The following is a 26,031-nucleotide window of genomic DNA, read 5'->3' as shown; positions in this document are numbered from 1 at the left end:
ACTTGACGCCCTATTTCGGAACGCGGCCATGTCTCTGCAATCATGGGGGCAGAGGAAGACGGGTAACATCAAAGTCAGGTTGGCAGTTGCAAACTGGGTGATCTTAAGGCTAGAGCAAGCGCAGGAGTCACGCACCCTCACCGCGGAAGAGCTATGGTTGCGGAGAACCTTGAAGATGAATGTGCTTGGGCTGGCAGCGCTTGAGAGGATGATTGCCAGGCAACGCTCGAGGATTAGATGGCTGGGTGCTAGCGATGCCAACACCAGACTTTTCCAGGCGGTGGCTAACGGTAGGCGCACCAAGAACTACATTGCGCATGTCAAGGAGGGCGATAATATTATCACTGAGCAGCATCAAAAGGAAGAGGTGTTCACCACTGAATTCAGGAATAGAATGGGAAAGTACCAAGCCAGGGATTTCACCCTTGACCTTGATTACCTTGAGATGGAAGCTGTGGATCTCCATGAACTAGACGCCATATTTACGGAGGAGGAGATTTGGAATGTAATTAAAGACCTTCCGGCTGATCGCGCGCCGGGGCCGGACGGTTTTATTGGCATGTTCTACCAGAAGGCATGGCCTATTATCAAGCATGATATTATGGCTGTCATCATGAAGCTTTATGTTGGAGACAGCCGCGGGTTTGGCAAGTTAAACAAGGCGCTGATCACTCTCATTCCTAAGCGCGCGGATGCTGATTCTGTGGGAGATTTTCGCCCGATTAGCCTGACGCATAGCTTTGTGAAACTCTTCGCCAAGGCGCTGGCTCTCAGGGCGAGGAGACGGATGAAGGAAATTGTCCAGGCAAATCAGTCAGCTTTCATCGCCGGAAGATGCTTACATGACAATTATCTCCTGGTCAGACAGATCGCGAGGAAACTTCACGCAAGAAAAACGCCCGGAGTGTTCCTAAAGCTCGACATTACGCGGGCGTTTGATTCCTTATCCTGGCCATTTTTGTTCCAAGTGTTGAGAAAGAAAGGCTTTGGGGAGATGTGGATCAGGTGGGTGGCCATTCTGCTTCAGACAGCTAGCACTAAGGTGGTGGTGAACGGATGTCCGGGACAGAGCTTTGTTCACGCTTGCGGCCTTCGCCAAGGGGACCCAGTTTCACCACTACTGTTTGTCATCGCGATGGAAGCCCTAACGGTGATGTTCAGGAAAGGCGCTGAGGAAGGTGTGGTCAGCAACCTCACTGGGATCTCCCCGACTCAAAGGTTATCAATCTACGCGGATGACGTTGCGTTGTTCATCAAGCCAACGGAGATGGACTTGATTTTTGTCAAGCAAGCGCTAGCAAGCTTTGGACATGCATCAGGTTTGGAGGTGAACTATAGGAAATCTAAGGCGATTTCGATTCGGGGCTCGGAGGACGACCAACGCAAAGTTGCCGCGCATCTGCAATGTGACTTTGGGCAGTTCCCTTGCAAGTATTTGGGCATTCCCTTGGCGATCCATCAACTGTCCAGAGCGGATTGGCAGCCTCTCGTCGATCAAGTGAGGAGTTTCTTCCCATCCTGGCAACGAGGTCTTATTCAACGGCCAGGGCGTCTTGTTCTCATCAAATCAGTGGTGGCGGCGAGACCCATCCATCAACTAATGGTGCTTAATGCTCCTGATTGGGTGTTTGAGGAGATTAACGCCTGGATGCGGTCGTTCTTTTGGGCTGGGAAGGACAAGGTTAACGGCGGGCAATGCCTTGTGGCGTGGAACATCATATGTCACCCAACAAGGTTTGGAGGCCTCGGTGTTAAGAATCTGAAGCTGCAAGCTATGGCACTCCGGGTGAGATGGGAATGGTTGAGGCGAACGGACATGGATAGACCCTGGCAAGGCATACCGTTCTTGGTCGATGAAGAAGCGAGGCAGCTCTACAACCAACTCGTGCAAATCACGGCGGGTGCTGGCAACAGAGTACTCTTTTGGAAGGATCGATGGATGAACGGCTTGGCGGTTGCAGACATTGCGCCGGCCATCTTGCCTTTGGTTCCCACCAGAGTGCAAAACAAGCGAACAGTCGGTCAGGCCATGGTGGATAGCACGTGGGAGATGGATATCAATGGAGAGCCACCTTTCATGGCCCTTATACAGCTCATGCATCTCAGAGTGGCTACTATGGATGCTTATCATGACCCTCAAGCGCCGGATACGTTTACATGGCCTTGGGACGCTTCGGGGCAGTACACAGCTCGGTCCGTGTATCGGGCTCTGCATCTTGGGCTTGCGACCTCTTCAACGTATGAGTGTATTTGGAGGAGTGGGGCGATCCTCAAATGCAAAATCTTTGCATGGCTAGCGGTGCAATATAGACTTTGGACCTCGGATCGGCGAGCTAGGCACGGCCTGCAGGATAGTACGGCTGCTTGCTACACATGCTTACAAGAAGACACGGTAGATCACATACTTCTCCATTGCCCCTACGCTCGGGAGGTGTGGCATCTATGCTTCACACAAATCAGTGTCACCGTGAGGCAACCGCAACCTGGTGATTCACTTGAGGCATGGTGGCTTCAAGTGAGGAGTGCAATTGTGACAAGGGATAGAAGAGGTTTTGACACTATGGTCATATTCGTCGCTTGGTCATTATGGAAACAAAGAAATGCCAGAGTCTTTGGGCGGCTGGAGCAACAGAGGAGGCCGAGCCAATTGGTGCATCAAATCTTCGACGAGCTTAGAGAATGGGACGAGGCCGGAGTCGGAAGAATACACCGTTTTGTGAGAAGTTAGATCTTCTTTTTCCTTTAGGTGTTGAGTGGGTTCTGCTAGCATGATGTTCGCATCTATGCCTAGCCTCCTGTAATTATGTTTGCTCTCTTTTATAAAAATATGGTACCCATTGACGTACTCTTGAAAAAAAATCAGGCTCCATGCGGCGGCCACTCCTCCCCCTCCTCCCACAACCCAACTCCCATCTGCTCCGCCTCGCCGCATCCTCTCCAGTCCTTGCCTCCGCCGCCCCCGGCTCCGCCCGCCTCTCTGCGGCCGCGTCCAAAGACGGCCACGGTTATTACGACGCCGATATGACCATCATGACTCCCGCCCCTCTCGAGGTACGCGCGCATTCACCCCCACCCTCCTTGCCATTGCCCTATCTCCCTTCCTCGCGGCTGCCCCGTGGCCCCGCCATCGGGTGGGGCTACTGCGCCTCTAGGGTTTACCTAACCCGACTTGCCGTTGTTTCTCCTACCTCGCAGGAGAACGACGAGATGCTTGTTGCCCACCAGGAGCTAGCCACCGCCGATGCAGACACTGCCCAGCCCATGGAAGGTATCATGTGCGCCCCTAGCTCTATCTCGATTGGTGCTTTGCTTCATCCTGATTCGTAGCATGATTCGGGAATGTGTGGTGCTGGGTATGCCCGTTTGGATTGTTCGTAATCCGGGGCTTCTGATGTCTATGGTAGCAGTGGTGGCACAGACGGAAGCGGCAAGCACAGCCGAGAGCCAGCCTTCTGAGGACCCACAGACATCGCGGTTCACTTGGACAATCGCAAGTTTTACCCGGCTCAACGGGAAGAAGCACTACTCTGATGTGTTTGTTGTCGGTGGGTACAAATGGTGAGCTCCTATGTCTCTTCACGTATTCGGCTGTGTTGGCATTGCGGTGTATTATGATAACCCAGCCTACCCAACCAGCTTTTGCCTAGTTTGGTGTTTGTTTAACTAACTTATCTCTAGTTCCATGTATTTTTTGCACAGCCGATTATAAAATACGCCCAGTTCAGCAACCACAAACCGAGCCTTATACTAGCTGCAGCTGCTGCGACTTTTCAGAATGTTTTAACTTGGTAACGTCTGTGGCTTTGATGCAGGCGTGTTCTTATTTTCCCCAAGGGGAATAACGTGGAGCACCTGTCAATGTACTTGGACGTCGCTGACTCGGCCAATCTCCCATATGGTTGGAGCCGTTCTGCCCAGTTTAGCTTATCTGTTGTAAACCAGATTGATCAGAAGTATACGACACGAAAAGGTGCATTCCTTCATGTTGTACATAACCCTGCATTACGTAGATTTACACTTAAACTTGAGTGAACTGTAAAGGAGTGCTAGCACTATTCTAGTCTCCACTAAACTGTCTCTGTATGCAAAACTACTACTCCTATTGAAGAACTTCAGGGTTTCGTAGCATAAAATAGCAATCAATCTCATTTAGACGCTGTTCTGTCTTAAACAATGAATTCCTCACAGGCTCACAGTTTCAATTTTAGTCTAGCTTTGTTTAGGTTTACTGTTTGAACACTCGGTCACATGTTGCTTCACTCCCCAAAATTAAGTCTGGGTTGTGACCCCCATGCTTTTAAATGCCATGTGACATCTTTGTTTGTTCATCTTCATAGCTGAAAATAAGGTGCATCAGTTATCGTGCAAGTCAAACTTATATATGTTTGACAAATTTTATAGAATAAAATATCAGCATTTACAGTACAAAATAAATAAAATATGAAATACTTTTGTGATGGATCTAATAGTTTAAATTTGGTACCGCAGATATCGATACTTATTTTTATAACTTGGTCAAACATGCATATGTTTGACTTCTGAAAAACCTAATACACCTTATATTTTGGAACGGAGGGACTAATTAGGAAGGATATTTGAACTTGATCTACTGATTCTGAGTACTGCTGCTTGCTCTTCTTTCTGTTTGCCAATGTATAATTTCTATGGTATAAATGCATCTCTAATGCACTATTCTTCTCTGTCTGGCAGATACTCAACATCAATTTAGTGCACGTGAGAGTGATTGGGGTTTCACTTCTTTTATGCCTTTGAGTGAGCTATATGATCCAAGTAGAGGTTACCTTGTGAATGATACTATTGTTGTGGAGGCAGAGGTTGCTGTCCGCAAAATGGTTGACTATTGGACATATGACTCAAAAAAGGAAACAGGTTATGTTGGTTTGAAAAACCAAGGAGCGACCTGCTATATGAACTCTCTTCTACAAACATTGTACCACATACCATACTTCAGAAAGGTCTGGTTTATGCATTGTAACGTTCTAGGCATTATTGTTTTCTGTACTAGTCGACTAACTGAGGTTTTCTCGCAGGCTGTGTATCATATGCCAACCACCGAAAACGACATGCCATCTGGAAGTATTCCCTTGGCGCTGCAAAGCCTTTTTTATAAGCTCCAGTACAGTGACAACAGTGTAGCTACAAAAGAGTTGACGAAATCTTTTGGATGGGACACATATGATTCCTTCATGCAGCATGATGTACAAGAGCTCAACAGAGTTCTCTGTGAGAAACTTGAAGATAAGATGAAGGTAATGAATTTAGTGTAAGGCTTCCTATTTGGAGCACACGGGCTTCTATTAACTTAGCTTTCTCCCTAGGGAACTGTTGTAGAAGGAACAATCGAGCAATTATTTGAAGGTCACCACATTAATTATATTGAGTGTATAAACGTGGACTATAAATCTAACAGGAAGGAGTCCTTTTATGGTACGTAACTACACATTATCTTGGTACCAGGTTCCCATTAGCTGTGTTTAGCTGAGATAATGCTGTATTATTTCCTTGCAGACCTTCAACTTGATGTCAAAGGTTGTCGTGACGTGTATGCATCGTTCGATAAATATGTTGAGGTTGAGCGTCTCGAGGGCGATAACAAGTATCATGCAGAGAATCATGGTTTACAGGTACACACACCACATATTGTTTTTTCCATTAAGCTGTAATCTGAAACTTGAATTGGTGCTTTTACGAAGATCTTGATTGGAACTGTGTCATGTGAATCTGCATACCATACACAACCTCTGTTCAGAAATAGATGACGTTTTGGAAAGAATGCATTTACTTGTCTCTAACATACAGAAATTATTTAGATTGTTCAGATGGAAATAGTAACTATATTTTTCATAAAATATGTTCATATTTTTTTATAGTTTTGTTAACATATTCACATTAAAAGAAACTGAAAGTGCGTTATATCGACTAGAGGGGGTGAATAGGCGATTTTTATGAATTTTTCACTGAGGAATTTGCGGGTGAGGAAATTCCTTAGCGAAGAACTACTTGCAGCGGAATAAGTACTCAAGAGTAAGCATAGCAGAATATAGGCATGGTCATCATGATGAAATGAAGACAAACACAGAGTATAGAAAGCGTAAACACATGATAGCACAGGATGAAGACAAACAGACTGAAGAAATTGAACTGAGGAAATTGAGAAAGTCTTCAGTCAAAGTCTTCAAACACAGATATGAACAATTGCACAACACAGTTATGAGGAAATGAAAGAGTTGAGGAAATAGAACCAGTTGGCTTGGTGAAGACAATGATTTGGTAGACCAGTTCCAACTGCTGTCTCAGTTGTACGCCTAGTTAGGGCGGCTAGATATTTAAACTTGAGGACACACAGTCCCGGACACCCAGTCCTGAACACGCAGTCCAGGACACTTAGTCCTCACCGTATTTCCCTTGAGCTAAGGTCATACAGACCTCGCCCAATCACTCGTGGTAAGTCTTCAGGTGACTTCCGAACCTTCACAAACTCGGTCATTCGGCGATCTATAATTTCCTCTTGGATGCTCTAGACCATGACGCCTAACCGTCTGGAAGAAGCATAGTCTTCAAAGGTAACAAGCGTCGGATCCACGCAGGATCAACCTCTTCAGTGATGCTCAATCACTTTGGGTTTGTAGGTGTTTGGGTTTGGGTTTTTCCTCACTTGATGATTTTCGCTCAAAGTCCTCGGAGGATGTGATGCTCTCAAATGACAAGTGTCAGTTTCTCTCGGAGCAGCCAACCAGCTAGTGGTTGTAGGGGGCGGCTATTTATAGCCTAGGGAGCAGCCCAACATGATAAGACATAAATGCCCTTCAGTGATATGACCGTTAGGTGGGTAGATATTTTGGGACAGCTGGCGTATAGCACAGAAATTTGAGTATCAAATTCCTTAGAGCTATAATGTTTCTCACTGTGTAGGCAATTCGCACTGGCGAATTCCTAACTCCTCAGTCAGAACAAATTCCTCAGAGACCAGAAGAACTTCGTCTCTGTCACTGAAGAATATGACTGAACTGTATGAGATTTCCAATGGCTTCACTCGACGGGATTGGTAGGTGTAGGATTTTGAGTTGAGCATCACATGGAAAGTTTTCCTTAGTATTTCCTCGACCCCCTTTAACAGTACGGTGTTTCCTATGACTCAAGAAAGAGAAAATGAAACTACGAAAACAAAAGTCTTCACGCTTCATGTTCCTCAAATGAATACCAAGTCTTCAAGGTCACACCAATTTCTTCACTTTCAAAGTCTTCAGAAAGTCTTCAGAAATCCAAAATCTTCAGTCGAAGAACTTCATTTTTAGGGGTCGACTTTCTCTGTAAATATCAAACTCCTCATAGACTTATAGACCTGTGTACACTCGTAAACACATTAGTCCCTTAACCTATAAGTCTTCAATACACCAAAATCACTAAGGGGCATTAGATGCACTTACAGAAACAGCCACAATCTCATGTTTGAGACACTTCATATGTCTAAAATGTCATCTATTTATGAGCACGGGGGTACCTTCCATTAGCTTGAGAAGTGCAGTTTCTCTTCTTCTCTAATTTATTTTGGTATTGTCTTTCTTGCTCTATCAATCACCATCTACATTAGATATATCTTCTGAAACTTTTTTCAAATCCAAAAGTTCAGTACCTTCCTACAAATTAGTAAGGGGGTGTTTGGTTCAGGAACTTTTTAGTCCCAGAGACTAAAAAAAGTCCCTAAAAAGTCCCTAGAAACCAAACGGGAGGGACTTTTTTTACAGGGACTAGAAAAAGACTCTACTAGAGAGTCTTTTTTGATTAGTCCCTGGGACTAGAAAAAGTCCTAGGACTTCTGAACCAAACACCCCCTAAATTAGGAGAGGGGCTCTTTTGTGTAGAAAAATAAAAAGCAGGGCAATCTTTCAAACTTGCATCCGAAATGTGAAATATTTATACAGGTGACTGGATTTCAATCTTGATATTTCAGGATGCAAAAAAGGGTGTTCTCTTCCTCGATTTCCCCCCTGTTTTGCAACTTCAGCTGAAGCGTTTTGAGTACGATTATATGAGAGATACCATGGTTAAGGTTGGGACTGTCATATCTTGCTGATTCTTTTATCTATTATTTTACTTCTATAGTTTTCTACGTATTGAAGCGGTTGCATATTCTTTACATTATTTATGTACATAATACCTGCTTTGTGAAAGTAACAAATGATGTGGTTTGGATATTTTTTATGGAAGACTGGAACCGTAATAATCACCAATTGTTTCCATAAACACATTATCTTTGAAGCAGCACAAGGTTGTGGAGCAGCTCCTCCACCTTTGTTGCTAGAAAGTGCACATCACAAGTGTTGAAAGAACTACTTCAACTTGGTGCACTAGATATCCCTCTAGAGGTGAATATAGTCTGATATGGCAGCAGGTCAATAAAAAACTCCCAAAGCACAAGATGTAGTCCAAGATCTTAGACAAGAACACATAGTTCTATTATAGGTAATGGGTACATAGGCCGAGTTATTACAAACTAGAGGTGTGGACCTCTATTTATAGGGCTTTGGAAGCCTTCACATCTCAACTTCTACTTATAGCTAGAAAACATTACGTGAGATTCAACATTCTACTCATAGCTAGAAGACTCTAGAAAACAATAGCCAGGGCTAAGAAAACAAAAGCAAATACTAGACAGAGGAGTAGAAGTATCTAGAAGTAGTCAAACAGATTTGACTTCTATTTTTTCTTCTTCTTTTACTTCTCTCTATTGTTCCTCATCGATCTTGCATTAAATTGTTTATGCATGTTCATGTGTTTTCACCCTATTGCTGTACTAAATACTTTGGAGCTATTTTCACACAGGGCTGCCAGTGTGCAACATTTGAGCTAGGTCAGGTAGACTCAGCTTGAGCTCGAAACTATACTGACTTCGATCTTGAGCTTGGCTTGGTAACTCACATATACTAGTGGATACCCCAAGCGTTGCAACAAAAAGTTGAGCAAAGATTTTTCTATAAGAATAACAGCTTAACAAATATACCACAAACATGATTGAAAGAAAATGAGAACATGATGATTTAGGTTATGCACATATCATTTTTTATACAACGGATGCATAACAACACATAAATGAATGTCTCCACTGTTGACATTTTGCATGTACATCTTGGCAGTGATTAAACACTGTTCTGAGTTAAGAACCTTTTTTACCACCTTCCCTAGTCTCCATTAGGTATGAAGGTTATACCAAAAACAAATTGCAAAGGAGAAAAATTGCAAGACCTAGTCATGCTAACCTCAACCTGTAGGTGCCCCTAAAATCAGAGGTACAATCGGCAGGTTGGATACTTGAGTGTCATAGACACATTATCTAAAGCACCCAAATAACCTAACCAATTTATTTTCACTGCCTCCAAATTTCTTGTCTAAACGCCGCACTAAATACGAAAAGTAATTAGTCAGAGTTTCGTAATCAAGCAAAAATTAAAATGTTACCAGCAAAGTATTTGGGAAAAGCTTCCTCTTATAGTATTTCCTTTGGCTGCTACTTGTGTCTCCTTCAATTCAGCTTATGGTTGCTGCATACTCCCTCTGTCCGGAAATACCTGTCCTAAAAATGGATAAAATGGATGCATCTATATAACTAAAATAAGTCTAGATACAACCATTTGTAAGACAAGTATTTCCGGACGGAGGGAGTATATCCATTTGAAAAATTTGATGAAACAATATGTTATGTGATGGGCCTTGGAGAAACACAAAGTCCCAACAAAGTACATGAAGAAGCACAAAGGTTGTGGAGGAGCAACTCTTTGCTGCTACAATATGTACATCACAAGTGTTGAAGGAACAACTTCAACGTGCTGCGCTAGATATCGCTCTAGAGGCGAATGTAGGCCGATATGGCAGCAAGAGTTCAATCCAGAACTCCTAGAGCACAAGATCTATTCCAAGATCTTAGATAATAACAACAAGTTCTATTATAGGTAGGGGGTACATAGTCTGCCTACAAAGTAGAGGTGAGGACCTCTATTTATAGGGCTTTGGGAAGCCTTCACATACTTCTACTTATAGCTGGAATACTCTAGAAACATTATTTAAGGTTCACCATTCTACTCATAGCTACTCACAACTAGAAGACTCGAAAACAGTAGGTAGGATAGAAAAGAAAAGAAATACTACACTAGAGTGGAAGTATCTAGAAGTAGCCAAACAGATCTGGCATGTCTTTTTCTTTCTTCTCATCTAGTGTTTCTCATCATTCTCCCCTGGTTGTTTGGAACTCGCCCTCGAGTTATCTTCATAGAGCGCTTCTTCTGGATGGTAGAGAGTCAAGTCCGCAACATTGAAAGTGTTGGAGATACCCATATCGCTTGGAAGATCTATCACATAAGCATTATCATTTATCTTCCTCACGATAGAGAAGGACCCATACCTTCGCTGCCTAAGTTTCCCTTTAACACCTAAAGGCAGCCTCTCTTTTCGGAGGTAGACCATCACCTTAATCACCGGCTTGGAATGATTTTGGCCTCCTTTTGCAATCAGCAAGTTGTTTATATTTCTGATTTTGTGCTTCCAAAGCACCGCGAATCTCTTCAAATAACTTGGTGTAATTATCAACAAAGGACAATGCTGATTTTGAGTTTCTCCTTGATGGTAGCTTCACCAGGTCCACCACATGTGATGGAACTTTAGTGTAGACAATGGAAAAAGGGCTCCTTCCTGTGAATCTATGCTTGGAGTTATTGTAGGAGAACTCTGCAAGAGATAAAGCCAAATCCCATTGCCCCTTTCTTTCTCCACAAATGCAACGGATCAGATTACCCAAATACGTGTTCACCACTTCCGTTTGTCGATCTGTTTGTGGATGAGCAGTGCTAGAAAATCTCAATTCAGTGTTGAATTGCTTCCACAAAGTGAGCCAAAATGCAACAAGAAACTTGCTATCACGGTCCGAGACGATGGACCTTGGAGCTCCATGAAAGACTGGCCACTTCTCGAAAGAATAGGTTTGCCACATGATGAGCATCCGTTGTCTTGCGGCATGGAATGAAATGAGCCATTTTAGAGAATTTGTCCATGACCACAAACACAACATCACTTCCTCATTCTATTCTTGGCAAACCAAAGACGAAGTCCATAGTGATATTCTCCCATGGAGCAACAGGAACAGGCAAAGGCATGTATAATCTTGTGTTCTGGACTTGTCCTTTGTAGGTTTGACATATGGGGCACCGCTGAACAAACTTTCCTGCACCTCTCTTTAGTTGTGGCCAAAAGTAACGAGCCTGTAGGCTAGCGATAGCCTTGTCGTGTCCAACATGGCCACTAAGATCACTTGAATGGAGCTCTCTAACCAGCTTGTCACGTAGAGAACTTCTTGGAATGCACAAACGATCATTTTTGAAGAGATATCCATCTTGCATCAAATAGTCATCACCTAATGGTTGGCCCCTTGCGTGCTTTACCCAAACATGGCCAAAGTCTTCGTCACCCTCATACAACTCCTTTATTTGATCCATGCCCGGAAGTTCAGCTTCAAAAGTACTCCCTCTGTATGCTCTTATATTATGGGACAGAGGGAGTAGTCAAGAGGCATGCACGACGACTCAAAGCATCGGCCACTCCGTTAGTTATTCCAGATTTATGCACGATGAGATAGTTAAACCTCTCCAGATATGCTGCCCATCTTGCTAGCATGTGGTCAACATGCTTTTGATTTCTAAAATGCTTCAAGGATTGATGGTTGCTATAAACAATGAACTCTTTAGGCAGCAAATGGACTTCCCAAGTTTTCAACGCTCTGAAAACGGCATATAATTCTTGCTGATAGGTACTCCATTTCTGTCTAGTTTCACTTAACTTCTCACTAAAGAAAGCAATGGGCTTCCTTTCTTGAGATAGGACAGCTCCAATGCCTACTCCACTTGCATAACACTCCAACTCAAAAGTCTTGTTGAAATCAGGTAGCACCAAGACAGGAGCTTGTGAGAGTTTTTGCTTGATCTCATTGAAACTAGCTTCAGCCGCTTATGTCCATTGGAACTTGCCTTTCTTCAAGCACTCGGTAATTGGTGCCATGATAGTGCTGAAATTCTTCACAAATCGTCTATAGAAAGATGCAAGGCCATGAAAACTTCTTACCTCAGAATGGTCTTCGGAGTTGGCCATTCTCGGATTGCTTCAACCTTAGAATCACCAACACGAATGCCGTCACATGTTATGACGAATCCTAGGAAAAGAAGTTGTGTTTGCAGGAAAACACATTTATTCAAGTTGACGTAGAGCTCATTTTCCCTTGGTACTTCTAGCACCTTCCGAATGTGATCAAAGTGTTCATCCTCATCCTTGCTATAGATCAAGATGTCATCGAAATAGACCACAACAAAGTGGGATAAGAAGGGTCGAAGGACTTGATTCATTAAGTGCATAAAGGTATTTGGTGCATTTGAGAGTCCAAATGGCATGACTAGCCATTCAAACAACCCTTCCTTTGTCTTGAAGGCGGTTTTTCATTCATCCCCGGATCTGATACGGATTTGATGATAGCCGCTTCTTAAATCTAGCTTTGTGAACACCCTTGCTCCACTAAGCTGATCCAACATATCATCCAGACGGGGAATCGGGAATCTATACCTTACGGTGATCTTGTTAATGGCTCTACTGTCCATACACATGCGCCAAGATCCATCTTTCTTTGGCGCGAGTAGGGCTGGTACAGCACATGGGCTAATACTTTCTCGAATGTGCCCCTTTTGCAACAATTCCTCCACTTTCTCCTTCAATATATCATGCTTTTTTGGGCTCATTCGATAGTGTGGAAGATTAGGAAGACTTGCTCCCGGAATTAAGTCAATTCTATGTTGAATTCCTCTCATCGGTGGCAAGCCTTGTGGCTCTCCAAGTATGTTCTAAAATTCTGCCAATAAACCTCGTACGTTTGCTGGAATTTCAACAGTCAGGTGCTCTTCTCCCTTTATAACAAGTGCAACACACAAATCTACCTCCTTCAAGTCTTCCATAAACTTATGAGAGGTATGGGAGGTAGTTAACATAGTTTTCCCCTCCTCCTTAGAGGTATTACCTTCGGTTTTGTTTGGTAAGATAATGATCTTCCTCTTGTTCCAAATGAAAGAGTAAGAGTTTTCCTTGCCCTTGTGTGTAGTATCCACATCAAATTGCCAAGGTCTCCCAAGAAGAACATGGCTGGCGTCCATATCAACTACGTCACACAACACATTTGAGCGATAATGCTTCCCCAAGGAAAGTGGCAGGTTGCATTGTTTGGTGATCCTCATATTCACTCCTTTCTTGATCCACCCAATATTGTAGGGGTTTGGATGATCATGAGTATCAAGCTTTAAATGGCTTACCAACTTCTGGGAGATAAGATTCTCGCAACTGCAACTATCAATCACTAACTTGCATACCTTGCCATTCACTGTGTATTTGCTGTCAAATATTTTCTTCCGTTGTGTGTCGTCAGGTTGTGGTGTGGAACATAGGAGACGCTGGACCACACATACCACCTCTTCACCTTCTTCTTGACAAACCTCTTGTCCCTCTACATCTTCAGATTCGTATTCTTCCTCATCGCCTTCACCATCATGGATAGTTGTGTTAACAAATTTCCTTAGTGGGCAGCCGCTGGATATGTGTCCCTCTTCACCACATTTATAGCATTTTGGGCCTTCATTGGACTTGCCCTTGCCTCTAGTTTGCTTCTGGATGGGTCGTTTTGCCTTTGGTGGAGCCGTCTTTTCTTCCACTCTATTAGGCTGACTCCTAGACGAGCCTTCGGTATGAGGATATGGAGCTTTAGTTGCCTTTCTTGTCCTCACAAACCTCTCGGCCTTTAAGGCTAGAGCTTGTGCTTGATCAACGGACCAGATTTGTTGCATCATCAATCGATCTTGAATAGCATCATTGAGACCATTGATGTACCTTGCAACTTGTTGATCTTCAGTTTCAGCAAGGTTGCACCTCACTTGTAGCCTACACACTCCGTGTAATCTGAAACAGTCCTATTTCCTTGAGCACAATTTTGAAATTGGATAAATAGGATCTGGTCATAATCAGCGGGCAAAAATCTCCCTTTCAAGAGACTTTTCATTTGCCGCCAAGTTCTCACACGAGGTTCTCTTCTCAGCCTGTGCTCTTCTTGAACGCGATGCCACCATGCACCGGCTCCTCCTTTCAGCTTGTATGCGACCAAAGGAACTCTACGATCTTCGGAACCTCCATGACTTCACAGTAAGTCTCCGCTTCATATAACCAATCTAGGCACCCTTCAATATCAACATTTCCATTAAAAGTTGGGATCTCAGCTTTCACCTTGTATGTATCCCTTGCATATGTAGGGTTGGGTACTCTCGGATATGCATAGAGATCGGCTTCTTCAAGGGCTCCATCATATTCTTCACCTTCAGAAGTTTCAACATAAATTGGCCTTCTTGAAGCACGTTGAACAACACGTTGTTGTGGCGGTCTTGCTCCAAGATTACCTCTCTTCTTTGACGAACATCTTCCTTTTTAGATGAATCTCCTTCATTGGTAGCAGGGGGAACACCCTTTCTTATCATCTCAACCAGCTGATCAAATCTTTGATTAAGATTGTCACGCAACTCTTTGATTTGTTGTTCTGCAGCATCCATCCTTTTCTCCAATTGCTCCGTTGCTTGCTGCAGCTTGCTCTTGAAGAGGACAACAAGAACTAGTATGGATCAACGAGGCTCTGATACCACCTGAAGCAGCACAAAGGTCGTCGAGGAGCAACTCCACTTTGCTGCTACAATGTGTACAACACAAGTGCTGAAGGAACAACTTCAACGTGCTGCGCTAGATATCGCTCGAGGCGAATGTAGGCTGATATGGCAGCAAGAGTTCAATCCAGAACTCCTAGAGCACAAAATCTACTCCAAGATCTTAGATAAGAACAACAAGTTCTATTATACGTAGGGGGTACATAGTCTGCCTACAAAGTAGATGTGAGGACCTCTATTTATAGGGCTTTGGGAAGCCTTCACATACTTCTGCTTATAGCTGGAATACTCTAGAAACATTATTTAAGGTTCACCATTCTACTCATAGCTACTCACAACTAGAAGACTCTAGAAAACAGTAGGTAGGATAGAAAAGAAAAGAAATACTACACTAGAGTGGAAGTACCTAGAAGTAGCCAAATAGATCTGGCATGTGTTTTTCTTTCTTCTCATCTAGTGTTCCTCATCAGTACATTACCCTCATCAAGGATATGTACGATAAGGTTGTGACAAGTGTTCGAACAAGTGATGGCGTCATCGATGACTTCCTGATTAAAATTGGACTGCACCAAGGGTCGGCTTTGAGCCCTTACTTTTTTGCTTTGGTGATGGATGAGGTCACAAGGGATATACAAGTAGATATGGTGGTGTATGCTCTTTGTGGATGATGTGGTGCTAGTCGATGGTAGTCGAGCGGGGGTTAATAGAAATGTTTTAGGCTTAGTAGAACTAAAACCTAGTACATGAGGTGCGGTTTCATTGCTACTAGACACGAGGAGGTTAGCCTTAATGGGCAGGTGGTACCTCAGAAGGGCACCTTTCGATATTTGGGGTCAATGCTTCAGAAGGATGGTGATATCGATGAAGATGTGAGCCATCGAGTCAAAGCTGGATGGATGAAGTGGCACCAAGCTTCCGTCGTTCTCTGTGACAAGAGAGTACATAAAAGCTAACAGGCAGGTTCTATCAGACGGCGATTCGACCCGCAAAGTTGTATGGCGCTGAGTGTTGGTGAAGCAGCACAAAGGTTGTGGAGGGCAACTCCACCTTGCTGCTACAATGTGTACAACACAAGTGTTGAAGGAACAATTTCAACGTGCTGCGCTAGATATCGCTCTAGAGGCAAATGTAGGCCAATATGGCGACAAGAGTTCAATCCAGAACTCCTAGAGCACAAGATTTACTTCAAGATCTTAGATAAGAACAACAAGTTCTATTATAGGTAGTGGGTACATAGTCTAGCCTCCAAAGTAGAGGTGAGGACCTCTATTTATAGGCTTTGGGAAGCCTTCACATACTTCTACTTATAGCTGGAATACTCTAGAAAACATTATTTAAGTTTCACCATTCTGCTCATAGCTACTCACAGCTAGAAGACTCTAGAAAACAGTAGGTAGGGTAGTAAAGAAAAGAAAAGAAATACTATGCTAGAGTGTTAGCATCTGGAAGTGGCCAAACAAATCTGACATACAATTTTTATTTTTTTCATCTAGTGTTCCTCATCAGTTGGCCGACTAAAAAGGCGATATGTTCAACAATTAGGTGTAGCGGAGATGTGCATGTTGAGATGGATGTGTGGCCATACAAGGAAGGATAGGGTTCGGAATGATGATATACGGGAAAGAGTTGGAGTAGCACCAATTAAAGAGAAGCTTGTCCAACATCGTCTCAGATGGTTTGGGCTTATTCAACGCAGGCCTTCAGAAGCTCCAGTGCATAGCAGACAGCTAAAGCATGTTGATAATGTTAAGAGAGGTTGGGGTAGACCAAACCTAACATGGGAGGAGTACATAAAGAGAGATTTGAAGGATTGGAATCTACTATTCTGAAATAGTTCATCCCCACTACAAGTAATTCTCTCAACATGCAGCCTTCCACCTCATCAAGCGTGCCATGTCAGCATCCACTAGCACTATTTTTCAGCCATGCACCACATCCATTACCTTTAATTGAAGAGGGCAATACATGCATACAAGTATTGGCTAGTGTGTCTTCTACACATAAATACTAAAACATTTTTTCTTGAAAAACTCTACAATGCTACAAGACTTTTCGGTGATGAATTTATTGAAATGGAAAAAGGAATACCAGATATTAATTTGATAGTATAACTTGAGATGTTTTTTATTAGAAAAATTAATTTAATTTATTTCAAAAATTTCGCAAACCCTTAAGTTGCTAACTTACCAAAATAAATGTTAGGATACAGTAATAATATTTTGTAGCTACATGTGTTTTAGTGTTTCCACAACAATGCGTGGGAAATCATTTAGTATCATCAAAGAACTAGCCATGGACAGTGGTGCGTGGAAGCTAGCTATACATGTGTCAGCACCATGATTTGGTTGCGAGATCTTATGGGTTTCAGCTCTAGCCTACCTCAACTTGTTTGGGACTAAAGGCTTTGTTGTTGTTGTTGTTGAAACACACAATCTATACTTGAGTGAAATAGACCATTCGTGAATATTATTGAATCATTGCATTGTATTTGTTGACATAAATTTATTGGGTAGACAGAGAGTGAATCTTATTGAACCATTGCATTGTGTAGTTAACAGAAATTTATTGGATAGATACAAAGCTTTTCAACCTCAATTTCCGGGCAAACAAGATGCCAGAAGAATGGAGGTGGAGTATATTTTACCAATCTTCAAGTACAAGGGGAATGTTCAAAGTTGTACTAGTTACCATGGAATTAAGATGATGGCCATACAATGAAGCTATGGGTGAGAGTCATCGAGTAACGCTTAAGAAGAATGACAGGCGTGACCAAAAATCAATTTGTTTTCATGCCTGAGAGATCGACCATGGAAGCCATTTTCTTGGTACGACAACTTATGGAGAGATACATGGAGCACAAGGACCTTCATATGGTGTTCATTGAACTGGAGAAGGCCTACGATAAGATACCGTAAAATGTCATGTGGTGTGCCTCGGAGAAACACAAAGTGCCAACAAACTACATTACCCTCATCAAGTACGTGTACGATAATGTTGTGACAAGTGTTCGAACAAGTGATGGTGACATTGATGACTTTTTGATTAAAATAGGACTGCACCAAGGGTTAGTTTTAAGCCCTTGTCTTTTTTTGCTTTGGTGATGGATGAGGCCACAAGGGATATACAAGGATATATCCCATGGTGTATGCTCTTTGCGGGTGATGCAGTGTTAGTCGTTGGTAGTCGGACGGGGGTTAATAGAAAATTAGAGCTATGAGGACAAACTTTGGAATCAGAAGGTTTTAGGCTTAGCAGAACTAAAATACAAGAGGTGTGGTTTCAGTACTACTAGGCTTGAGGAGGAGGATGTTAGCCTTGATGGGAAGGTGGTACCTCAGAAGGGCACCTGTCGATATTTGGGGTCAATGTTGTAGAAGGATGGTGATATCGATGAAGATGTGAGCCTATCAAATCAAAGCCAGATGGATGAAGTGGCAACAAGCTTCTGGTGTTATCTGTGACAAGAGAGTGCCACAAAAGCTAAAAAGCAGGTTCTATAGGACGACGATTCGACCCACAATGTTGTATGGTAGTGTTGGTCAACTAAAAGGCGACATGTTCAACAGTCAAGTATAGCGAGATGTGCATGTTGAGATGGATGGTGTAGCCACACAAGGAATGATCGGGTTTGGAATGATGATATACATGATACAGTTGGGGTAAGCACCGATCGAAAAGAAGCTTGTCCAACACCGTGTGGGATGGTTTGGGCATATACAATGCAAGCCTTCAGAAGCACCAGTGCATAGCGGACTGTTAAAGCGTGTTGATAATGTCAAGAGAGGACGGGTAGACCAAACTTGACATGGGAGGAGTCCGTAAGGAGACATCTGAAGGACTGAATATCATCAAAGAACTAACCATGGATAGGGGTGCGTGGAAGTTAGCTATCCATGTGCTAGAATTATGATTTGGTTTCGAGATATGGGTTTCAGCTCTAGCCTACCCAACTTGTTTGTGACTAAAGGCTTTATTGTTGTTGTTGTTAAATAGACGAAACCAAAATATGCATGTATTGTCATCCTTATGCAAGTGCATGTATTGTCAGATGCCTAATTAATATTGTCAGATGCTTCGTAGGTAGCATGTGGAGGGAGCAAAATCTAAAGAAAATTAGAGATGGAAAGGTCTTTAGTGAGAGAACAACCGTTCTACGATTGGACACCATTGAGGTCATTGGAGGCAGAAAGAGTATCTGCAAGTGGTGTGTATGGTGGCACGACATCCAGCTTTCGCCAATTGATGACACGACGTTGGTTCTTTGTTCAGGGATCTCGGTGATATGGATTCAAATCAACTGGTGGGTTAAGCAAATCCAAAACAAAGAGAGGAAATCCATAGACTCATGTATAGCTTGTAGTACATTGACATCAATGTGCAAGTGGAGGTCGTCAAAGACTCTTATAATGCACCTAATTAATTACTCCCTCCGTTCCTAAATATAAGTCTTCTTAGAAATTTTAATATAAATTACATACAGATGTATATAGACATAGTTTAGAGTGTAGATTCACTTATTTTGCTCCGTATGTAGTGAATATTGAAATATCTAAAAATTCTTATATTTAGGAATGGAGGAAGTAGTTCCAAGGTCTTGGTAATGCTCCAAGTTTGAGACCCTGAAAAGCTATCTTGCATGCAGAGGCTGTATAGAAAAGTTGATAGGGTATGTTTTATTCAACCAATTGTGAGTTCTCCTCGACACGAAGCCGACACGGAAGCCTTGTACACACAACCAACCATCTGCATGCCACAACTAGTCGGGCGCATCCCTCTGATCGGCGGGCAGGTGTTCGAGACGATAACTGACACGCTCTTAGGCGCATGCTAGGTGATGTAGGGCAAACCCTAAGGTGTGGCCCAATCTTCACAATTGGAGGTGAATTTGGGGAAAATCATGAAGAACACGAAGAACACATGGGGAAAACACTATCGGACAAGATCCACACCAAGATACTGCTCATATCATAAAGTCAACACAAGATACACATGAATCCAACAACAACAAAGGAAATAACTACGTAGTTTATCCAAATCTCTAGGAGAGATGGGTCTTGAGTGGTGATTAGATCTTCCCCAACCCAAAGGATGTGGAGGTCTTGCTAATCCAAAGGGATTCTTCTCCCTTAGGAGGTCTTCACAACAATGCAAGGTTCTCCGTTAGTAGGTCTTGATCAATGGAGGGGGTAGATGAACAAAGCTCTATCAAGTTTAGTCTAGATGCTTTGCTCACCCTAGAGAGGAGGTGGGGAAAGGTATATATAGTTCTAGTCATGAAGAGGTAGGTGGGAGGATAGAGATACATGGGCTGGGCCTAAATCCGTGCGTGCGGTCACAAGTTGGTTACTCTGACTGGTGTCGGACATTTCAACAGGTTGGACGCTCCAATGATGGGAGTGTTCATCTCACTTGGGGTGCCTCCGAAGATGGAGTGGTCACTCTTCCTTATAGTTGGTGGTCGAGTTGATGTAGTCACTGGAGCTTCTTGTCGGATGGTGTCGATGCCGGTGTGATGTTGAAGAAGATGGTAGCTTGGAAGCATGTGCACTAGATCGTCGTCTTGAAGGTGATCTTGGAGATGAAGACGACTTCCATTTGTTGAGCATGTTTTTGATGAGCTCTATTTGTGCGTCCATCTTGGCGTTGATGTAGTCCCACTTGGCATCGAAGTGATCATTGTAGGCTTAGACCGGGTGTGATGTGCCTTCCCTATCCATATTGACACTCAGAGCTCGGTGTGAGTAGAGAAGGGCTTGAACAATACCAAAGTTACCTCCTTTTGATGTTGGTGAAGGATCGAGCGATCTCACAATTGACAATATGAAATGAATGCACTTGGTAATGAGCCTTGTCCAACCTCACACCTACACATATGGCTTATAGTGGAGCCCGGTAGGGATTAGTAGCACGGAATCAAGCAAATTGAAATTTAAGATGTTGTAGAAGTTGGAAGCAAACCACAATGAACTCCAAATGTTATGCTAGTGTTCACAAAAGTATAGATAGAATAAAAGAAAATCACACAAATATAATCGGGCTTGTGCAACTAAGAAAATGAGCATACAAAATTGCCCTAATGAAGACTAAGCTCGTGTTGCTCAAAAACCCAAGGAGAGATGCTAGCTTGGTTACGTGATAGGGCAAGATTTGAGAACTTGGCACCAATCTTACAAGACAACCACATATGCAAGACAATATCACAAGATGATGCACAACGTAACTACACACACGTTATGATACTCACACAATCACTAAGGTGCTCAAGTTTACGAGGCCTGGCAACACTCGGATAACTACTTTCAATAGGTTCGAAGGTATCTGCAAAGAACGGAGGGCTCACAAGAGTAATGGCAAGGAAGGTAAAGTTTGTGTGATGGAATGATATACCTCGTCGACACCTCTACCTTAACAAAATCGAACAAAACCGGGGAAGACCGGCCTTGCTTCCGGTGTTGGTGTCAAAAGGATGGATGGATCGTGGTCGTTGGCGTGCACATCGGGTCTGTGGATCAAATCCGACAAAAACTCAGTAGAAACGACAAATCAATCAAAATCCGGTATGGCCAATTTTGGTGGGGATTTCGAATTAGGCAAGAACAAAACAAAATTAGGCTAAATAAGTGAGGGGGAGGGGCTCCAAATCGTGGCAACTTGCTCATGATACCAAATGATGTAGGGTAAACCCTAAGGTGTGGCCTGATCTTCATGATTGGAGGTTGATTTATGGAAAATCACTAAGAACATGAAGAACACATGGGGAAAACACTATTGGACAAGATCCACACGAAGATACTCATACCATAAGATCAACACAAGATACACATGAATCCAACAACAAAAGAAAGGAAATTTGTTTCTATGTGACTGGTTTCTATGCAATTTGTATAGCACCTGTTCACTGACATGAGAAAATAGATTTCACATTTCCTTTCATTTCCCTTGTTAGACCTGATTGAGAAGAAGCTAGCATAGTGTTAATTCAAGAAGACATTACTTAAATTTAACTTTGGAGATATTAAACATTAAGATGCTCTTGAGTCTTGATTCACTTGAGAATGAAGAAATATGCAGCCGACTAGCTATTATCTTCTTCCACATGTTAAAAGATTAAATTTCCAGTTCTGAGCTTGTCATGCCTGCTTTTGCAGATTAATGACCGCTACGAGTTTCCTTTGCAACTTGATCTGGATAGAGATGATGGCAAGTATCTTGCTCCAGATGCAGATAGAAGTATAAGAAACCTTTATACTCTCCACAGGTGATTACTTGAATGTTATGCATTCAGTTGTAGGAACTCTGGATTGTTTGAAGTTGAAGTTGAGTAATTTTTCTATCACAGGTTCTTAATGGTTTAATATAGTAGTCTGGGGACTCACATTACAAGAGACATTGTAATAGTAATTTCTGTTTCTTTCATCTAGAACCTATTGATGAGCATAGGTTATTAGTTGCTATGCTTTAGTGCACAGGGACTTTGAACGGAGGCAAATGCTTTAGTGTTCCTGAATGATGATTCATACTTAGTCAACTATAAGAATCTGTCCACTGAAGCGCCTCCTGAGAATCTGCCAGGCATAAAAAAAGATCTCCTTGGCATATGAATTTCATATTTGTTAGTAATGTTTGTCAAAATGTGTTTGTGCAAGTTTTACAAATACGAATTTAAGTAATTACTCCCTCTGATCCATATTACTTGTCGGTCAGACGCATATATCTAGACGTATTTCAATGCTAGATACATCCGTCTGAGTGACAAGTAATATGGATCGGATGGAGTACTAGTTACTGGGCATGGAGTTTTCTTGGAAACCAGGCGGTAGTTCTTTTTTACAGAGCCAACAAGTCCAGTCCTGGTAAAAGCAAATTTAGTTAAATTGTGTTCCTAACCAGACAGGATCTTAACTATCTTAAGAAAATCTGGTTTGGACAATACTTGGGATCCAAATAACCTGTTGATTTATTTGTATAAACCAGTTTCTTGCAGACCAACCTATTGTGTCTAATACTGGTGTGCAAATAGGTATCATGAATTCCTTGCTACATCTTCCTTCTGTCCTAATCTTGTTTATTTGCTTTCTCAGCGTTCTTGTTCATAGCGGAGGAGTACATGGTGGTCACTACTATGCATTCATACGGCCAACGCTAGCAGATCAATGGTTATTTCTCTAATGACTTTTGTGGTCTTCTAGTACCACAATTTACTCAATTAGTTGCTTCTTGGTTTCTTATTCATGGCCACTTGATGGTAGCTGAATGTACGTGTCTCAACTTGACAACATAAACTAGCTTACTAGGACATGTATTTGTTAGATGCTTCACTACCATCCCAACCTATTATCCAAAGTATCATGTGAATTGTTGTGCTTACAGATGAGAATAATGATAATCTTGAGTATAGTTTGTAAATTTGTGCAAGTATTTGTTAATTGGACCAAGTTGCTCTCTTTCCATCTCCCTCATCCAAGTTTTCATGAGATAACTGTTTCCAGGATTTTCTGTAAGCTATGACCAGTCAGCTAGCATGAACTCCATTAACTTTCTTTAGAATACATTGTCATGACATGTTCCAATAGGTTTGGTTATGAGATTCACTTGGCAAATTACATACTTTAGGCACTCTGACTGCACCCAGACATGATAGACTCGTAGTAGACTGTGGTATCCTAAGTTACACTTCTGGTGGAATTCGCTGCCACCGCGTGAATTGAGAGTTAGAGAGAAGAATAGTTTTGCCAAGAATAAATGAGATTTGTGTATCATTCAATAGACGAAGATAATTTTACACGGATAAGGTTTTATTCGGGTTTGTTCCCTTGTAGGCTTAAGTATTTGAGACCAAGGGTGTGTTTCAGATATTTTGTTGATGATGCCTAGCTAGGCAAGAACTTCTAGCTAGCACGAGGTAGAGCCCACAAGAGCAAGGGAAATTATTTGGTTCGTTTTACCATCGACAAGTTAATTATAAAGATCTGAGCATATGTTCAAGGATGGCTTTGTTTTATTTGTTAGCATGACAAAGTTTATGTAGCATTCACTTGATTCTTGTTGACCCAGTGTTATGTGGTCTAGCCCATCAAACTTGATCCTTGTCGTTTAATTAGAGTAATACGGGCAGTTCAGATGGGGCTTATGGGTGGCGGCCAAAATAAGCTGCCCCCTACCCAGCTTATTTTGGTAGCCCAACCTAAAATAAACTGCCAGAATAAGCTGGGTAGGGGCAGCTTATTTTGACAGCCACCCATAAGCCCCAAAAGAACTGTCCCCTAGTTGATTAAGCAAGTTTGTGAGGAAGGAATCCGGTTAGTTTAGAGATATTATTAGAATTTGAGTAGATTTACCAGCTTGTCGGTCAGGTCTTGTCTACTATATAAAGGGCTGACCCCTCTCAATAAAGCAGAGAAGAATATTGTCATTTACTTTTATCAGTTTTTCAATAATTAGGGTTATGTCAGTAGTAGATCCTTTCAGTTTGGTGTCAAAGATGAAGACCGTGGAGCAGATGAAGATCATCATGAAGCATTTTGGAGGCCTTCACACGAGCGGATGACCGGGCGCTCCTCGCCTAGCTGGTGCAGCGCTTGAGGGAGCTTGAGCAACTCTTGCTGGCTCTGCCCCCACCACTAGATTCCATGGCTGCAACAGCCGACCACGATGCCAACTCCCCATCCCAGGCCCTTCGCCCGGTGATGACGTTCCCCCGGTGCTTCCCCTCTCCAGCAGTGCCCCTGGTGCCCATTCTACAGCGGGGGAATCGCCACCGCAGCCGTCGGCGGGCCTCCACCTAGCAGCTGACTGCCCATCCCACCACCTCGCTTTCCCGCCTTCCACTGCCTATCTGCCAGCGCAACACAACCCTGTGATGACTCCTAACAACCATCACCAGCCGCCACCCCCCTTCTCTTTGACCATCTCCAGCCATCTCCTTACTCCCACAGCTGCCCCCTAACGTCAATCTGGGCCATTTCGCACTCCACCTTATAGCTCAAATCCCGCTCCAAATTCCTCCTACATTATAGCTGTTAGGAATAAGCAACTTGTATTCCCATGAGGCCATAGGCCGATATATATACACGTACAGGTGTGGTACATATGCAGGAAACCCCTTATACTACGGGATAAATACAAAGGGGTATACATGACTTCTATTATAACTCTAACACCCCCCCTCAAACTCATGGTGGAGGAACAACACTGAGTTTGGAGAGATAAAAGCCATGTTGTGCTCTAGTCTGGGCCTTCGTCAGGAAATCCGCCAACTGTAACTCGGAAGGCACATACTGAAGAGCAACGACCTGATCCTGCACAGCAGCGCGCACATAGAAAGCATCAACACCAATATGCTTGGTGAGCTCATGCTTCACAGGATCACGCGCAATGCTAATAGCACCTGTACTGTCAGATAAGAGCATAGTCGGTGTAGTGACAGAAACACCAAAGTTCTGAAGTAACCACCGTAACCAAGTCACCTCTGCCGTCAAAAGAGCCATAGCTCGCAACTCAGCCTCAGCACTCGAACGGGAAACTGCAATCTGTTTCTTCGTCTTCCAGGCAATGAGAGAACCGCCAAGAAAAACACAGTAAGCAGAAAGCGAACGGCGATCAGAAGGATCACTAGCCCACGTAGCATCCGCATAGGCCTGAAGCTGTAAAGAACTGGAGCTAGGAAAGAAGAGACGGTGAGAGATCGTGCCTCGAAGATATCGGAGAACACGAAGGAGATGACTATAATGAACCGATGTGGGAGCAGAAACAAACTGACTCAGAATATGAACCGGATAAGAGATGTCCGGACGAGTGACAGCTAGATAGACAAGACTGCCAACGAGATGACGATAACGCGTCGGGTCAGGGAGAGGATCACCATCAGTAGCACAGAGGTGAACATTGAGCTCCATAGGAGTCTCAACGGTGCGCTCGTCAGAAAGAGCAGCACGAGCAAGAAGATCCTGGATATACTTTTCCTGGGATATAAAAAAGCCATCAGAGGTAGAAGAGACTTCAATCCCAAGAAAATAGCGAAGAGGTCCAAGATCAGACATAAGAAACTGCTCACTAAGACGGGCCTTTACAAAGGCAATATACTCGGGGTCATCCCCAGTGATGACCATATCATCAACATAGAGAAGAAGAAGAGTCCGGCCACGAGGAGAAAGGTGAATAAACAATGCGGGATCATGAACACTTGCTGAAAAACCAGCAGTAGTGACCACAGAAGCAAAACGCTCAAACCAGGCACGAGGGGCTTGCTTAAGGCCATAGAGAGAGCGACGAAGACGACACACCATGC

General features: G+C 43.1%; 1 protein-coding gene across 20 annotated transcripts in view; it reads left to right on the top strand.

Moving 5' to 3' along the window:
- Nucleotides 1–2,836: 2,836 nt before the first annotated feature.
- The window catches only part of LOC109747186 (ubiquitin C-terminal hydrolase 12), a 53,433-nt gene continuing 30,238 nt past the window's right edge, over nucleotides 2,837–26,031 (top strand). For 13 of the 20 annotated variants that reach the window (XM_040387113.3, XM_020306281.4, XM_020306279.4 and 10 more), the window contains exons 1-11: nucleotides 2,837–3,051; nucleotides 3,196–3,268; nucleotides 3,405–3,558; nucleotides 3,813–3,970; nucleotides 4,711–4,976; nucleotides 5,052–5,270; nucleotides 5,340–5,448; nucleotides 5,530–5,645; nucleotides 7,973–8,071; nucleotides 21,893–22,002; nucleotides 22,826–22,900. In XM_040387113.3, the coding sequence (XP_040243047.1) occupies nucleotides 2,869–3,051; nucleotides 3,196–3,268; nucleotides 3,405–3,558; nucleotides 3,813–3,970; nucleotides 4,711–4,976; nucleotides 5,052–5,270; nucleotides 5,340–5,448; nucleotides 5,530–5,645; nucleotides 7,973–8,071; nucleotides 21,893–22,002; nucleotides 22,826–22,900 (1,562 nt within the window). In that variant the 5' untranslated portion in view covers nucleotides 2,837–2,868. The remainder of the gene's footprint in view (nucleotides 3,052–3,195; nucleotides 3,269–3,404; nucleotides 3,559–3,812; nucleotides 3,971–4,710; nucleotides 4,977–5,051; nucleotides 5,271–5,339; nucleotides 5,449–5,529; nucleotides 5,646–7,972; nucleotides 8,072–21,892; nucleotides 22,003–22,825; nucleotides 22,901–26,031) is intronic. The other 7 variants (XM_073496540.1, XM_020306280.4, XM_073496539.1 and 4 more) reach the window with 3 other exon arrangements.

Source organism: Aegilops tauschii, chromosome 4 (assembly GCF_002575655.3).
Source record: "Aegilops tauschii subsp. strangulata cultivar AL8/78 chromosome 4, Aet v6.0, whole genome shotgun sequence".
NCBI lineage: Eukaryota > Viridiplantae > Streptophyta > Magnoliopsida > Poales > Poaceae > Aegilops > Aegilops tauschii.
Note: the sequence above shows the minus strand (reverse complement) of the source record. Positions and strands in the feature narration are given on the sequence as shown.